General features: G+C 35.5%; 2 protein-coding genes across 2 annotated transcripts; one reads left to right on the top strand and one right to left on the bottom strand.

Moving 5' to 3' along the window:
* Positions 1 to 8,274: 8,274 nt before the first annotated feature.
* On the bottom strand, positions 8,275 to 12,146 carry LOC133777793 (beta-glucuronosyltransferase GlcAT14A-like). Its single transcript, XM_062217534.1, has 5 exons — positions 11,958 to 12,146; positions 10,173 to 11,115; positions 9,306 to 9,381; positions 9,090 to 9,205; positions 8,275 to 8,999 (listed from the first exon to the last, which is right to left on the bottom strand). The coding sequence occupies exons 2-5, from the start codon at positions 10,783 to 10,785 to the stop codon at positions 8,491 to 8,493; spliced, it is 1,314 nt and encodes a 437-aa protein (XP_062073518.1). The 5' UTR covers positions 10,786 to 11,115; positions 11,958 to 12,146; the 3' UTR covers positions 8,275 to 8,490.
* Positions 12,147 to 13,166: 1,020 nt separating this feature from the next.
* On the top strand, positions 13,167 to 14,575 carry LOC133779620 (uncharacterized). The gene is made up of 4 exons (XM_062219561.1): positions 13,167 to 13,175; positions 13,317 to 13,439; positions 13,688 to 13,778; positions 13,884 to 14,575. Exons 1-4 carry the CDS (start codon positions 13,167 to 13,169, stop codon positions 14,399 to 14,401), a joined length of 741 nt encoding a protein of 246 aa, XP_062075545.1. The 3' UTR covers positions 14,402 to 14,575.
* The last annotated feature ends 2,419 nt before the right edge of the window (positions 14,576 to 16,994 follow it).

The following is a 16,994-nucleotide window of genomic DNA, read 5'->3' as shown; positions in this document are numbered from 1 at the left end:
CAAGTATGCAGTAGTTGTTGTTGACTACTTTACAAAGTGGGCCGAAGCTGAACCACTTGCAACAATAATGACCAAGAAATTGCTAGATTTTGTAGTGAAGAACATCGTTTGTCGCTATGGGTTGTCGAGAAAGATTGTCTCAGATAATGGCACACAATTTGACAGTGATCTGTTAACAGATTTTTGCAAGAGACACGGGATTATCAAGAGTTTTTCTTCAGTAGTTCATCCACAAGCAAATGGACAGGTTGAAGTTGTCAACAAAACCTTGAAGGATACCCTGAAGAAAATGCTTGAAGAAGCGAAGGGGGCATGGCCAGAACAGCTACCAGAAGTCCTTTGGTCATATAGAACATCCCATCGAACAACAACGGGCCATACTCCATTTTCTTTGGCTTATGGATATGAAGCCATTGTGACGACCCAACTTATTCTAGACTTTGGACCATTAATAACTACTATACACAGACACTAATCTTAAGAAAACATACATATGAAATAACCATAACTTTATTATAAACTGTAAAGCAAAGGTTAAATACATGAAAACTCATTTAGGATATGGGATCCCATTATTTTGAAAATATTAAAATAATCATAACTTTAAATCTTAAAATTCGTTACAAAACAAAGTGCGGAAAATACATGCAAAGCATAATTTTAAATGACTAGAAACAACTTCATCATCGAATCGTTCACGCAGTCCACCGATTCCATTCTCCCTCAATACACATTCCCAAGCTGCCAAGAACCTTCCCACCGCCATAACTATTTTCCTGCACATATAAAACATAAAGGAATGAGCCTAATGCCCAGCAAGGAAAATCTATTACAAGCATGAAACATAATCATACACATAAACTATGAACATATATCATATACTATAACACATATATCATAATTCTAACCCATGTACATGGTAACTATTGGGGTTTGCTAACTAAGCAACTATAAGCCTCAAACTACAATGAGGTTTGCCAGTTAAGCAACTATAAGCCCCAAAAACATAAAAATGTTGGGGTTTGCTATATAACAACTGTAAGCCCAAAACATAAAAGTGTTAGGGTTTGTTATATAACAACTATAAGCCCCAAAACACGCATATATCATAACACTTTTATATAAACATATCACATAAGAACTATCCTATTTTCCTTACCAAAATACCAGGATGATGAGAACAAGGTCGGGATTTTGGAACACTCCTAAAAACCATTAATAGAGAGGTGAGTATTCTAAAAGAAAAGAGATGAAAAGAATGAACTAAACCATCGGGAAGATACTTACCAACAAGAACCTCAAGTTCAAAGAACTTAGATGCCTAACCAAGAATAAAGAATACTGAGTTAGGATTTGAGTAGAGAAAAACTATAAGAACTAATGAAACAATACAGAAAGGAACTAAGAATAGGAATACCTTCGAAATTGCTATACCCGAACTACACCTCAAAATCGAAATGCACATTATGAACCTTACTTCCCAAGTGTTTAATAAGCTTATAACCCTAACCCAATTGTTTGACACTCTAAAGTAATCCTAGCAGCTTGTAGGCTCTGAACTCAGCTTGAAGAATGAAGAAATGGCTGGGTACTAGGTCTTATTTATAGAGTTCAAGAATGAAAAGATCTTCATTTAGCTTGAATAAAATAATGGCTTTTTAATTGAAAAACATTTGAATAATCGTTCAGCAGAGGCTGAAGACTCGGTCAAAAAGATTCTGGACTTATCAAGAGGTTTATGGAATAAAATGAGCTCGGTTTCAAAATCATTTGAAAATGAAGCCCTGGAGCCGATATATCAGCTACCATAGGCGATATATCACCTGGGCTCATATTCCCGAGGCTCGTCGAAATGGTCGTGCCAAGTTACGTGTTTTCCGTATCCCCGTATGGCGATATATCGCCCCCTAGAGCTGCGATATATCGGCATATGCTGAAATATTATACACGTAATTACACTTTTTCAGCCTAATTTGAATTGAGTAAACAGCCTTGACTAAGTCCTTTAACGATTTCAAAGCTACTGGCAAACTCTAGGATTTTCAAATATTATTCTTAATAAACTATTCCTCAAAAATACTTAATTTCTCATTAAACATACATATGACAAGTGTTATTATCTTATTGGGTCTATCTAAATCTTATAGTATAATAAATATCATCTCCATAATCAGTCATATTAATCAAACCTTAGGTTATAATTAATATTCTTAAACTATAGGTTAAACTTATAAAATCTACAAGTGTTGCTATGAGTGTCCAACTAAGTCCCGGCTTGAACCAAAATCCACAGTAATAAACATACTATAACTACTACTAGCTATTACTATTACTACTATCTAACTAGCTAAGTAAAGTTCTTGGACTCTACAGCCATGTTGCCTGTTGAATTAGACCCACCATCACATAGAAGTTTGGCATATGATCAGAGTGTTAATAGTCAGTTATTGATGAAATCTTTGGATTTGGTCAATGAAAGGCGTGAGCAAGCTCAACTCCGAGTAGTAGCTTACTAGCAAAAGGTCGCTCGGTATTTCAACTCTAAAGTACGTGAAAGAAAATTTAACGTGGGAGATTTGACACTTATAAGAGTTTTTCTTAACACATGCGATCAAGCTGCCGGAGTGCTTGGGCCTAACTGGGAGGGTCCGTATCAAATTGAAGAAGTCCTCCAACCAGGCACTTATAAACTTGCGCACTTAAATGGAGATCTCATTCCTCGCTATTGGAATGGAGAACACATGCACAAGTATTATCAATAAAATAGTTCTTTTTAAAGAATTGTCTTGTCTTAATTTCACTTTTTACAAGTTTATGAACAAGGGTTAGTCAGTCATATGACTACTCGCGTATAAGTGTAAGATCCATATTTGATCACTCGTACACACACGATTGTCCATTTATTACGAGAAATAAAAGGAATTGTGCGTAGCCAGTTATTCTTGCCAGTGATTGTATTTATTACAAGTATTTGCTCATTACGTGTGTTGTTTTGCTATATTATCATTTTTATAAGTATTTATTGCGAGCAATAATGTTCGAACAGGTCTTGGTCATGGCAAGTGACCGAGGACCTTAAGCTCCTCAATCACTTGGGGGGCATATAAGGTACTAAGCAAGCAAAGCATATCAACAGACATATGTAAACACACGAGCAAAATAAGGGAAAGCATACTACGGTACTTAGAGTATTTTTCAAAATTTTGTTTAAACTTTGTCAAATCAAAATAAAGTGTTATGCTAAGTTCAGTCATACGAACAGATGTTATAATGAATTGCAAATGTTATAATATCAAAATAAAATGTTTTACACTGCGAGCAGTTACTGCTCGGATGTAATTACTAATTAAAAGAAAAGTTGCCCTATGCAGCAAAAAATTGTCTTGACATCGCAAATCGTGGTTCGTACATCTTAGTTACATTTCAAAATAAAGTAAAAGAAAAACAAAGTTATTGAGTGGTAGGAGCAGCTAGAAGATCTTGTTGGGGTTGCTGGTCGACTGTGGTCTCAGCATCCTCTTCGATGCCTTCAACACCTGTCGCCAAAGAGATCTCAGGAGATCCCTGAGCTTTCTCCTCTTCCTCCAGGTGAGCAATGCACTTAGACAGCTCAGCCTGCTTCATATGTTCCGGCAAATAGTCAAAGTTCGCCTCGGGGTTGCTTTTCCATAACATATAAAAGCAGTTGAACGTCGCTCCCTTGAACCTCTCCAGGTTGCAAGCATTAGTTTCTTCGAGCAGGTTGACGTGCTCTTCTTGCTCAACAGTCTCCCTTCTGCTGATCACCAAGTCGTCCTGGAGCTTGGAGGCCTCTTTGAAGCTCAGCACCGAAGCCTCCTTGTACTTTTCTTTGGCCTCAGTAACTTTGACCAAAGTCTCCTGGTGTTGCTTCAGCTCCTCGCCCAGCTTAGAAATTTTGTCCTCAGCCGCTCTCAGCTGCTCAGAATGTTTGGCCTCGGCCACCTTGAGTTGTTCGGTGAGTCTTTCCTCGACCATCTTAATCTCTTTAGCATGCTTGGCAACCATCTCCTCCGAGCAACGCCAACTGGTACTCATGGTCAAAACCCCTGCGATTAGAGGAAAGGTAAAGTTCTTAGTGTGAATAAAAGGGCAAGGTAGACAATTAAACCACAACAAAAATGATGACTTACACTGATAACTTCATTCAGTGTGTGACTGATGAGTTGGTCGACTTTCATGGTAGAGACATTGCTAAAGGCTTCCTGGCTACGCCGGTGTCTCGACAGTTTCTTCAGCCTGTCGGTGGCCGAGTTGTGAGCTGGGTTCAGGATAGCTTCGGCCAAAGTCTTTCCTGACTGAGCAAGAGGACTTGGGTTGCGAGGAGTTGGAGGAGTCGGGTCGACGAGAGCTATGGAATTTGGGTTAATAGAAGCTGGAGGAGTCATGTCGACGGGAGCTGGAGGAGGAGTCGTGTCTCTGGAAGGTGTTGGTGCAAGAGGATTCTCAGTCTGAGCCCTTTTCTTAGAAGGGTCGCTACTGCTTTCCCCGGGGTGTCGCCTACTCGCTTTCTTCCTGCTCGCAGGAGCCATGGCATTGGGGTTGCTGTACAAGTCGAGCGCTTCACCGGAAGGCATAACTGCAAGATGGAAACAAACGATCAGACAATATAAATTAAGTTACTTGAAAAAGCAAGGGAATAAGAGCAAGAAAAATTATAAGTAGTATACCCGAGCTATTATTACTGGTCGATACATTATTTATGGTACTACTGCTATAATCACTCTCTGCCTCGAAGAAGTCTGAATTTAAACTATTGATCGCATATTTAAAGTTGTCATTCTCGTTGAATAAATGACAGGGAATGGGCAAATTGTCTAAAAGTGAGAAGTCAGTACTGTTCTCATCAGAAGACTCGAGAATGAGCTCGAGGTATTCTGGAAGTTTCTGCTTGCCCTTCTCGTGTTGGGTCAGAGCAGAAACAGCTCGTGGGATGCTGGAGGGTTCCCTGATGGTCACTCCTGTTGCCCGCCTTCTCGGGGGTTGTGACACATCATGATGTTGCTCAGGGATCTCTCTCCCAGTAGCACTCCCTGCTGTAGACTCCCTCACTTCCTGGTGAGGTGCCAGAAGGCCGACCAGCCTTAAGTTGGTTTCAGTAACCAGCTCTTTGACACTTTTCTCGATGTTCATCATGCTGGGCAAGGCTGCTGCCCTTATCTCCATCTCTGGAGTAGGGTCTGGTCGATACCATGGACCTAAACAACACCAAAGTTCTAAACATGGTATAGAAAAGCTAGAAGAAATTAAGCGACCAGTGATTAAAATATTTACCTCCTCGGGTGAAGGCCAGGTTATCAGCGACCAGGTCCGCTGTAAGAAAGTACTCCTGGAAGTACTTCCCTACATTGGATTTGTAGGTGATTTTGCCCAAGAAGGTACGAGCGGACTCTTGGTGGTAGAAGTGGAAGAACCCCATGTTGTTGTGGTTGGGGTGGGACTTGAGATTGAACAGGTAGTTGATCTCGTGTGGTGTAGGCACAGACCACTTCTTATGATTATAAAGGATATAGAGTGCAGATAGTACTCTATATCCATTGGGAGTAATTTGAAAGGGGGCGACCTCAAAATAATTGGCCATCCCTTGAAAAAATTCGTGCAGAGGAAAGATAGTCGCTGCCTCGATATGGTACCTCGACCAGGCGCTGAAGGCGCCCCCAGGCATGTTTGCCCTCTAGTCAGGTGAAGGTTTGATTAGGGTTATCCTAGGAAGACCGTACTTCTTGAGATAGTAATTTACCATCCTAGCTGAGATGATGCTAGGAGGCGCTACGTACCATTCGACCTCTGGCCTAAGGCCGTCGCGAGGTTGGGCTTTAGGTTGGAATTCTGGGGGTGCAATATTTATAGGCTGGGGATTTGTATAAGGGTCCTCGATGCGAGGGGCAGGCTGGTTAGAAGGAGTTTGGCTATTTTCTTCTTTCTACGAGCAATATACTTCACGCGACCCATGTTCGGTTGACTGGTCAAAGGTCTAGTCGCTGGGTTTTGCTGAGAAAATGGGACTTTCGGAAATAGCAATGATGGTTGTTTTTTATCCTCAAACAGTAGCGCGAGCAGATCGGCGTCGATTGGCCTCTCACCTCCCTAAGGATTGTGCATGAATATCTAGAAACAAAAAAGGAGAGATGAGAATCTATGGCCAACAGATAGAAGTGAAAACGTTGGGATAACGTTGCTCGCGTATAAAACTTAAGCTTTTATACGACCAGCAGCATTCTAACGTAAACACTAAAAACATGCAAATAGTTTGGAAAAACGGATTGTAAAGCGAAAGTGAAAAGTTTCTTTCAGGGAAATTTTTGGCTCCGAAAACAGGTAGGAAAAACCCAGACTTTTCCGAAAGCATAAAAATCAAATTTTTACTTCGATTTTGGGCCCTTAATTCATTGATCACAGTTCTTGGGATTTTACATCAATAAGAACACTAAGTGGATGTAGGTTATTGCCATTTTATTAGAGCCGAACCACTATAAATCTTTTTGTGCCGTTTATCTTTTCGTCTTGATTTCATCTCATTTCTATCGTCTTACTTGACTGTGTGTCGTTGACCAATTCAATGGTTAACAATATCATTGTCATATAAATTTCAAATAAATAAATAATATTATATATAAAAGAATGACATAAACATATTAAATGAAAAATTAAACCAAAACATTGTTTATGATTTTTGTAAATATATATAATATGATAACTTTTTTAAACATAAATGATTATTTTAAAAAAAAATTAAGATCATGTATTATATATTATTATTATAATGACATTTTATAATATTTAAATTTATATTATTATAAGTATTATATCTAGTCTGATATTAAATATTATTATAATAATAATAATTTTATAATATTTGAATTCATATTAATATAATTAGTAAAAAATTAGGATTATATAATATTATCGTAATAATATTTTATAACATTTAATTTTATATTAATATAATTATTAAATATCTAGTCGTGTATTATATTATTATAATAATGATATTTTATAATATTTGAATTTGAATTTATGTTAATATAATTATTATATATGTAGTCTTATATTAAATATTATTATGATAATTATATTTTATAATATTTGAATTTATAATAATATAATTAATAAATATCTATTTTTAGTTAATTTTAAAGTTATATTCCGTTAAAGTTAACAAAACACATTGTTAAAACCAATAATTTTCGTTACCTACACACTTTTTATATAGAAGAAATATGTGTATTTTAGTTATAAAAACAATAATTACTCATCAAATGATTCAAAATAATATATATAAATATAGAAAACTAATTCATTCAAAATGATAAATATATTTTAAATTTATATATAAATGTAATTGGATTTGATTAATAAGAGATATTGGATTTTCATACATATTATCTAACAACCAACTGTTCTGTTCAAATTATAATTGGATATCTAATTTTTGATTGTCGGTTATAATTAGATAATTGGATGGGTCGAATTAGTTTTTTTTTTTCCACACCTCTATCCACCATGTCTAATGAGTTAATGCATGTTGGTTGGTCTAGCAAGATGCCTAGCGGTTGGGGTTGTCAACCACATGCCTATTTACATTGTTGGGCGTGAGTCATAGACCTACGGGTGTTGGATTGTGTTGTTCGTGTATAATTAACATTCTATTCCTTTGTTGTGGTAATAAAGATTGGGACAGAGTTCCTGTAAACAATAGTACATTGTGTGTTATTATCTTGTGTGTATGATGGTTATGTTTTATAATAGACTAGTAGTTGGAGACAAGTGCATAGTGTTATGTTAACCTCATGTGAATCTGTGGCTTGTGTTGTACTGTGGGCGTCTAAGTGTTTTTGTGTTAGTTTAGCCGACTAGATTTGGGAAACTGAGGCCATCACAGGCGGGTAATTTGTGATGAAAGTTTACCTATGTTACAACTCATATCAGGACCTTGATTGTGTTGAAAGACAAGTTGAAAAACTTTCTATTTATTAAATTAATTATTTTGTACGATATATTTTCAAAAGATAATATTTTCTTTAGATATTTTACTCTTAAAAAAATAATAAAAATAAAAGAAAATGAAATCGAAACCATTATCCTGAATAATTTTCCAATAGACGATTGTGAGAGAAAAATCCTAACTAAAAAAGGAAAATGAAATCGAAACCATTATCCTCAATAATTTTCCTTAGATGATTGGTAGAGAATAATTCTCATTATTTTAACACGTGAATGAAAATTATTCCTACACAAATTATTTACATTCACAAGTAAAAAGACTAAGGATTGAATAAATAAAAAGGAAGTTGAATGATGTAAAGTCGAATGCGGTTTAAATTTCATGTACAGTTTTACCACGCTGGAAACAAAACTCTGCCACTTTACATTTGCAACAATGCGATTAATATAACCTATGAATACAATTAATGTACACTTAAGTGTAGTAAACTATGGCCTTTATTTACGAGACAAAGGGATTATCCTTATTCACGCACATTGCTTCTTCCCAAAATCTACAGACAAGAGAGTCTGAAACAGTTCTTGTAGCCTCTTGGCTCCAGGACCTGGATTGAAGACTGAATCATTGCCGCGCACAGAACAAGGGTTGGCTCCATTTTCAGAGCTGCCAACACACCATGCCCCGGGAGCGAACCGGTTCGTTCGACCAAGAATCTCTTTGTCAATTTTGTCCAAGACAGGATCATCTTTGGCAAATTTCCTAGCGAAAGGGGCATTGCTTTTGACCATCTTGTCAAAGTCCTTCATTGACAAGTATCTGGGATGCTGCTTTGGAGGACTGTCCCAAGCAATGTAGTGGAGATCATGGCTTATTGCAGTGTTCTGAAATTCGTCAGTGTTGCAAATGACGGTGTGGAAATAGCCTTCCGGCGAAGATATGAAGTTCGCATAGTACATGAGGATAGTCCGTGGCAGGTTATCCCATCCCCATATGCAGTATTCTAGAAACTGTCTGGTTAGCATCACCCAAGCTGAACCTGATCAAAACAAAAAATGTAGGTTTCGAATTCTGGATTTGGTGTTACAAATGTTTCATCAAAATAGGCATATGCAAGTGCAACAATTACCTGTAAATAACTTGAATGATGTGGGAAGCGACCTGCGTTGAGTGGTCCATGCAATGTCAGATTTTTTTGATAAGTACAGACCAGGATCAACAATGATTGGTTTGGCTCTTTGGTTCCTGGAAAGCAGATATGGGGAAAATGATAATAAATAATAACGGAGGAGGCATGATAAGAGCCTGTTAGAGACTTGCAACACTAATTATGCATTTTACTTACAACTTCCACCCAACAATCTGCATGTGTTCAATGAAGTTGAGATTTCTGGATAAGTTAGAAAAGACGTGAAGAAAATCTGCAATATCAGGAGATGAATAGTTTTATGTCTGGACACCAACTCATGAAAAATAAGCTAAAAGGACTGCTTGCATCAAAGAAATTAAAAAACATAAGATAATTTCTGTATCAGTGGGTGTCTTTATGGTCCATTAAACAGCAAAAAGTAACCAAATTTGCTAAAAGAATGATATGCCAAGAAACAGAAAATGGATCTAACTTCGCAAGATGACATCAGACAAAAAATGGTTATTTTTTACCCAAAAATGACAAGGACTTTTCAAATTCTGATGTTATACTAAAATGTATTCCAAGTGCAAGATATGACCAGAGGATACACATTTGAATCCAATGTGATTGCACAAGTATAACCGGATAATTTAAACATTGTCTATGAGTTGAAAGAATGCAAGCCATAGAATGACACACTAATGTAAGGTCATCAAGGAAGCAACACTACCAATAGATGTCCTTACTCATACTCACCTAAAATCCATTCCGCTGGGCTAGTTATTATTCTCCAATCTTTGAATGACTAGACCAAAATGGAAGAAAAGGGTCTGAAATATCTAACCCATCCATCATAAGTTTTTACAACTCTCGATTCCATGTTAAAGTCTTTGAAAAATAAAATACATATTAGAAGACAAAAGGCCTATCCACATTTCAGCATTGTGGTCGGAACTAATTATATGAATGCCTATATGTAAAAGGAAATGAATGCTCAATCTGCATTTAAATCAAAATAGTAAACTTAGGTACACCAACATTCTTAAATAGATTGAAACTAACTAAGAAACTGGCACTAACCATCTTGCGTAACCAAAGGATAATCTGATGCACTGAGGTTTATAAACCAGTCCCACTCTGAGCTCTCCTTCAACAAAATTGAAATCGCTTGCAATGTACAAGCAATCATTGTAGGACCTTTGTAAGTTACCAAATTAGATTGAGCCATGACTCGCACATTGTCCACTTCATGGAATGTGGGATCAGCCTTCACTGAAGCTGCCAATTCCAACCTTTCACGGGGCAGAGCTTCAAGATCCAAATGCAGTACATATTGATTTCTTGGATGATATACTGCCTGCAAGGTTCTCATCATTCTATGACTATCACCTTTTGTACCCGAAATAAGATATGCTAATCTAGGCAACCTTGGTTTGGTATTTCCATATCTTTCCGATGATCTTCTCAATTCAGACTCAACAAAGTACCCACTTGTGTCCTCTAACTCTAATTTTGAGGATAAATTAACGTCATTAGGGATTTGCTCTCCGCCATTGGGAGAGGCAAACAGCCCAAATATGGCCGTCAAAAACAAAGTAATGAGTATGAGCAAGCTAGCAAAGAATGGAATGATCCATACCCTATCACCAAATGTCCTTCCTGAATGGGAATTCACATATTTCCTCATACTCATTCACGGTGGCTTGTTACCAACAAATACTTATCCAAGTTTTCTCCTATCCCACCAACCGCAAACCAAACAATTTCTTAATCAGCTCAGACAAAGAAAATGGCTTAAAAGTATAGTGAAACCCACTGACCTCCTGAAACCCGAACAGCTACAAACAAGCAGGGAAGTTCCCTAACGAATGCAAAATTGCCTCCTCCAGATGCATATTGAATAACATCTATCAATGTTGTTCTCCAGTATACAATATGGGTTTCAATAAAAAGTATTTTGGAGCATCTACCATTTAGCAGAGAAGATAATCAAAAGGCTAGAAGCCCCTATGATTCTTCAAACCTACATTCAAAGTGAAAAGCATATTAGTAAACTAAACATAAATTAGCTCAAGACTAAATAAAATTAACACCGGTCATAGATTTATATTACCAAGCAGCAAAAGAAATAACGGCAGAAAAAAGATCACACTACTAGAGATAGCATTTCAATAAAATGTATACACATTCTAACACTAGTATGATAAATAATTTAACCACAATACTATTATTACTATGAATCAAATTATTCAGCCTAACTAACAAAGATTTACACTTCAAGAACATATACGGATTAACAATTAAGTCATCAAGGAACAAAGACAAGATCTTTAAGATGTGTACAATCAAAGCGCGCCAACAATTCATTCAATTATAGTCAAATATATTTTATCCATTTAAATTCATCTTTACCAAATCAATCGCCTCCCTAAGGTGAGAAATGCATACATATATAAAACCATGTTAAGAACAATCAAAGAAACAGACGCGTACATAGGAAACAAAAATTCGGATTCAGTGATTTCGATCTTAGGTTTTAGGATTTTCGATCAGGACAAAAAAAATGTCATGCGAAACGGATTTATTCAAATTCTTGTGCAAAGGCTTCGTATCCAATCAGACAACAATAAGACATCAAAGCCACCGCCTTATGGGGGTGTCGTAGTAACTACTACTGCCAGAGAAATGAACTGGGTTTTGAATAGTTTTCTTGTTTGGCTATCTGGTTTATGCGGGTTGCTGACAAATACATCCCTAGAAGAAGGGTTGATTGACGAGACAATTTTGAGAAAGATTATCTGAATAATGGTGTGGTTTCATTTTCTTGCAATTTTTCTCTTCAGAAAAAGAAAAAAATTTAAATACCTTCAGAGGATGAAGATGGTGTGTTCGATCTTAAGTATTCCTTTCAGTTCGCCACAGGCGGTGGTGCTTGGCCGTCGTGCGTGATGGAAAGGGAGGCCTACTGTCGTTGGTGGGTCGACTTCTGTTAGTGGAGAGTAAAAAGGAGAGGGAGAGACCGCTAATTTTCGGATTTAGGGAGTTAGGGCTTTCAAAAAGAGTCTGGGCTCTTTTTTGTTCAGAGTCTGTAAATAGTTTTCGGAGTTATTTTTTTTTGTATGGACACGTATATTATAGTTATTTAAAGTATCTTGTAAATTTTCAGAAAATCTCGAATAATTTGCAGTGCCGAAAATAGATTATTGCACGCATGACTAATTTTTTATGCGCGGGAAAATAACATGTTTGAACTTAGTTTTCGACACGGTAAATTATTCAGAATTTTCTAAAAATTTGCAGGATACTCTAAATAACTACAATATACACGGTTATAAAAAAAAATCGTACCGAAAACTGTTCAAAGGTTGAGAACACAAAAAGAGCCTTACGGTAGGGCTCTTTTTGAAGGCCCTACCAAAAGACTTTCCCATGATATTATTATATTACAACATATTTTTAACGAGACATGTAAAAATTAAGAGGAAATTACCCATATTTTATATTTTATACTTTTTTTAGTACCTATTTTTTATTATTTTGAGATTATTTTTTATAATTTTAATATATTTGTGATAATTTTTATCATTCATATTTGATAAAATATTTTTTTATCAAGTCAGATGTGATAAAGCATAAAAATAAATGTATTAGTATAAAAAAAATGAAATTAAAGTAGTATCCAACTATCAATGAGGGCTAATCCCAAAAGATTGGCAAACACTCTGCAAACTGAGAATGAAGAATCATGTACTACTTACAACATGCTAAAGGTATCTTTTTTTTTTCTTTTGATTTTATAAATTGCCATAGTACTTATATTTCACAGTAAAAACATGCTTTGCTAATTCAAGTATGTGTTTACAATGTTTCAGGTCTCTCGCCATCTGTTTAGGTGGACAAAAGAAATGGCATATGCAGACTATTATGAGTGGGCTCTTACAAATGGCGTGCTGAGCATTCAAAGAGGAGCAGAACCAGGAGTTATGATTTACATGCTACCACGAGGTCATGGAGTTTCCAAGAGCATGAGCTACCACGAATGGGGAAAGCCATTTGAGTCTTTCTGGTGCTGCTATGGAACAGGTAAGGCCTTGTGCTTAGTTCTTACTTGTTGAGCATATGTATATCATATGGAATACTTTTTTAGTTTGTGGTTCCTTATGATTTATGCTCTAGTAAAGTCTTCATCTTGATCATTTTTCATGAATTGAATTATTTTCAAAGCTAGGAGATTCTATATATTTTGAAGAGAATGGAGGAGTTCCTGGTCTTTATGTCATCCAATACATACCAAGTTCCATTAATTGGAAACTAGGACAAGTTGTGCTTAATGAGAAAGTTGATCATGTTAACTCATGGGATCCTTACCTTCGAGTGACTTTCACAATTTATTCAGGAGAGTCAGGAAAATCATCAACATTAAACTTGCGAGTGCTAAGTTGGACGAAATTGAGTGGCGCCAAGGCAACGTTAAATGCTAAAGAAATTTCTCTACCAGCTCCAGGTTGAGTGGATTACAATTCCATATGAATATCAAGTATTGCATTGTTTGTGAAAAACTGACATTTTAACTTTTGTTATGTCTAATAATGTAGGTAATTTTTCTGTCAATCACTAAGAATTGGAGCCCTGGTGACATAGTAACACTTCAGCTACCAATTACTATAAGAACAGATCCCATTAAAGGTAGATTCATTGGGTCTCCACCTTTATAAACTCACATGTTTGCCAAGTTTTCCAGCATAACTTTATGGATATATCCTGACCAATTTTCTCTTAAAAATAATCCAGACGACCGGCCTGAGTACGCTTCAATACAGGCAATTCTTTATGGCCCTTATCTGCTTGTAGCTCATAGTAGTGGTGATTGGGACATAAAAACTGGATCAGCTTCAGCTAGCTCTTCTTCAGATTGGATAACTCCAATCCCTTCCTCTTACAATGATTATGTGGTTTGTTTCTCCCAAGACCATGAAGACTCAACACTCATCTTAACAAACTCAAACAATTCAATCACCATGGAAAAGCTTCCTGAATCTGGGACAGATTCTTCTCTTAAAGCCACTTTCAGACTCATCTTAACTGACTCACCTTCTTCAGACTTATCCACAACCAAGGACATGTTTGGAAAATCAGTGATGCTGGAGCCATATGATTTTCCAAGCATGGTTGTAGTGCAGCAAGGAGAAGAGAACGACCATACAGTGACAGATTCCTCCAATGGCAAAGATTCTTCATCACTTTTCCACATGCAATCTTCTTCTACTGTCACTCACAAAGGAAGCCTCTATGACACTGCAATCATTTAGCTGCTCATCCGAAAACCACTCTCTTGGTATGTAAGAAAGCCAAATGATTGGCCTTCATGTTTGAACTTCATATTTGATTTTTCTGGTTTTTTTTTTCCAAATCTGTTTAAGTAACCAAGTACCATAACGCATGATTCATTTAATTCATATCTGATTTTTTTTAGACTTAGGTGTAAGCAGTTACTTTTTATTCTCTTTTCTTCCATTTTTTTATCTTCTTTAATCAACATTTTATCCACAGTAACTGGTTACCACTATCAAAACAATTTTGATTTTTTTTTGTAATAATAATCGTATGCCACTGTCCATTTTTTTTTAATGATGTGTGGTAACTGGTTACAACTATAAAAATCAGTTTTATTATTTAAGAGGTGTTGTAGTAATTGGTTACAACTATAAAAATATTTTTTATTTTTTTAAGTAATGTACAATTATCAAAATATCAACGGAATTGTAACCAGTTACTTAGTGAGATTTGGAAGAAAAAAAATTATATGAAAAAAATAAAATAAATTGATGGTGAAGGTAACTGGTTATAACTAGGTCTGAAAAAAAATGAAACAAATCAGAGACAGTTGTGATGGTAACCGGTTACTTAGCCAGACTTCGAAAAAAATAAGATTCAAACAAAAAATCTAAACTAATCATAATCGTAACTAGTTACAGCGAGGTTTGAAAAAAAAATCAAATCTAAAAAAAGAACCAATTGCTATGGTACCTGGTTACTTAGTCAAATGTGAAAACAAAATCAAATCTAAACAAAAGAACATAAATTAATCGTTATCGTAACTGGTTACTCATAGGTCTAAAAAAAATCAGATATGAATAAAATGAATCAGGCGTCATGGTACCTGGTTACTTAAACAGATTTGGAAAAAAAAAAAACCCAGAAAAATCAAAAGTTTTGTTTGCTTGTTTTTTTATTTCTTGTACTTGTATTCTGAATAAATTTTGTAAACCTATCGATACATTTTTTGAGCAAACGTTCTAGTTTTATTTCTTTAAATAATTAATAAACACATAAATATTTATGTTAGAACCTTATTTGATGAACGTTTGGCTACTAAACCTATATCCAATTGATCTAAACATCACAGGGAAGAACCTTTTGACAACTTTTGCCTTTTCCAACCAAAAAAACTAATCAACTAACCTAAGCTTTCATATGTTAAAAGTACCCTAAAATATTCAACTACCTAGCTTCTTATACTACCCTAGTCTACATTAAATAATAGCAGTCAACTTTTCTTAAGTACATTTCTTAAATCAAATCAAATATGAAATCAAGTACCTGGTTACTTATCAGATTTAGAAAAAAAAACCCAGAAAAATCAAATATGAAGTCAAGTACCTGGTTACTTAAACAGATTTAGAAAAAAAAACCCAGAAAAATCAAATATGAAGTTCAAAATCAGATGTGAAAAAGAAGAAAAAGAATAAAACTAGATTTGAAGAAAGAAAAAGAAGAATAAGAAAGATCGAATAAGAAGAAGAAGAAGAATAAGAAGAAAGAAAGAAGAAGAAGAAAAAGAAGAAAGAAAGAAAGAAGAAGAAGGAGAAGGAGAAGAAGAAGAAGAAGAAGAAAAACCAGTTCGTCGTCGTCGGAGGAGGTAGCGGCGGAGGTAGCATCACCTGAAGAAATCTGAAGAGAGATCGTGAGAAAGAAAATAAGAAATGAGGAAGAAATGGGGGAGGAGAAAGAAAGAAATGAGAAGAAGAGAAAGAGATCGTAAGGAGATAAAAGAAAATAAGAGAATTAAGTTTATGGTAATTTATTTACCATATTTTAAACTTTTTTTTCCAAAACTTACCATATTTTGTACAATTATTTTTTTTCCCATAAATTTAGAAACTATATATATGTTTCCCATATTTATGTAAACATCTCAAAAATTAATATATGATATAGGGAAATTTGCGCCATTTATGCATGTAGTTTGTTTTGTTGCCGAAGGAAAAAAAATTGGCCAAGAATGACACCCTTCTTTTTCATTTGTTGTAGTCAAAGGTCGCTTGAGATCCCAGTTAAATTTAACTTTGATTGTTACGTATTAATTTCTAATTAGTTAAAAATTATTAAATATTTAAAAAAAATCTAATTAGTTTAAAATAATATAAAATTAAATTCATTAAAAAATTAATTATAATAAAATAAATTATAGAAAATAAAATAATTTTTTTCTTCTCTTTGTCCTCCTTATGGTTCTTCTTCTTCTTCTTCTTCTTCCCATCGTCTTTCTCCATTTTTTTTTCTTCTTCTTCTTCTTCTTCTTGAGTACCCATACCCAAACCCTCGTCAGACCTCAAACCCAGAAAGGAAAAAAAATCTTCTTCCTATCGACTTCCTCCTCCTCTTCTCCTTCTCGAATACCCAGACCAAAACCCCCATCAAACCTCAAACCCAGAAAAAAAAATCTTCTTCCCATCAACTTCCTTCCCTTCTTCTATTGCCCGAATACCCAGACCCAAACCCCTATCGGTCCTCAAACTTAGTCGGACCCCAAACCCAGAAAAAAAAATGTTCTTCTTCACATCAAACACAAAGGCATATCATCGTCGGATTTGGGGCTTATGCAGAATGTTGTTGTCGGAT

This window comes from Humulus lupulus, chromosome 5, assembly GCF_963169125.1.
Source record: "Humulus lupulus chromosome 5, drHumLupu1.1, whole genome shotgun sequence".
NCBI classification, from domain to species: Eukaryota; Viridiplantae; Streptophyta; class Magnoliopsida; order Rosales; family Cannabaceae; genus Humulus; species Humulus lupulus.
Note: the sequence above shows the minus strand (reverse complement) of the source record. Positions and strands in the feature narration are given on the sequence as shown.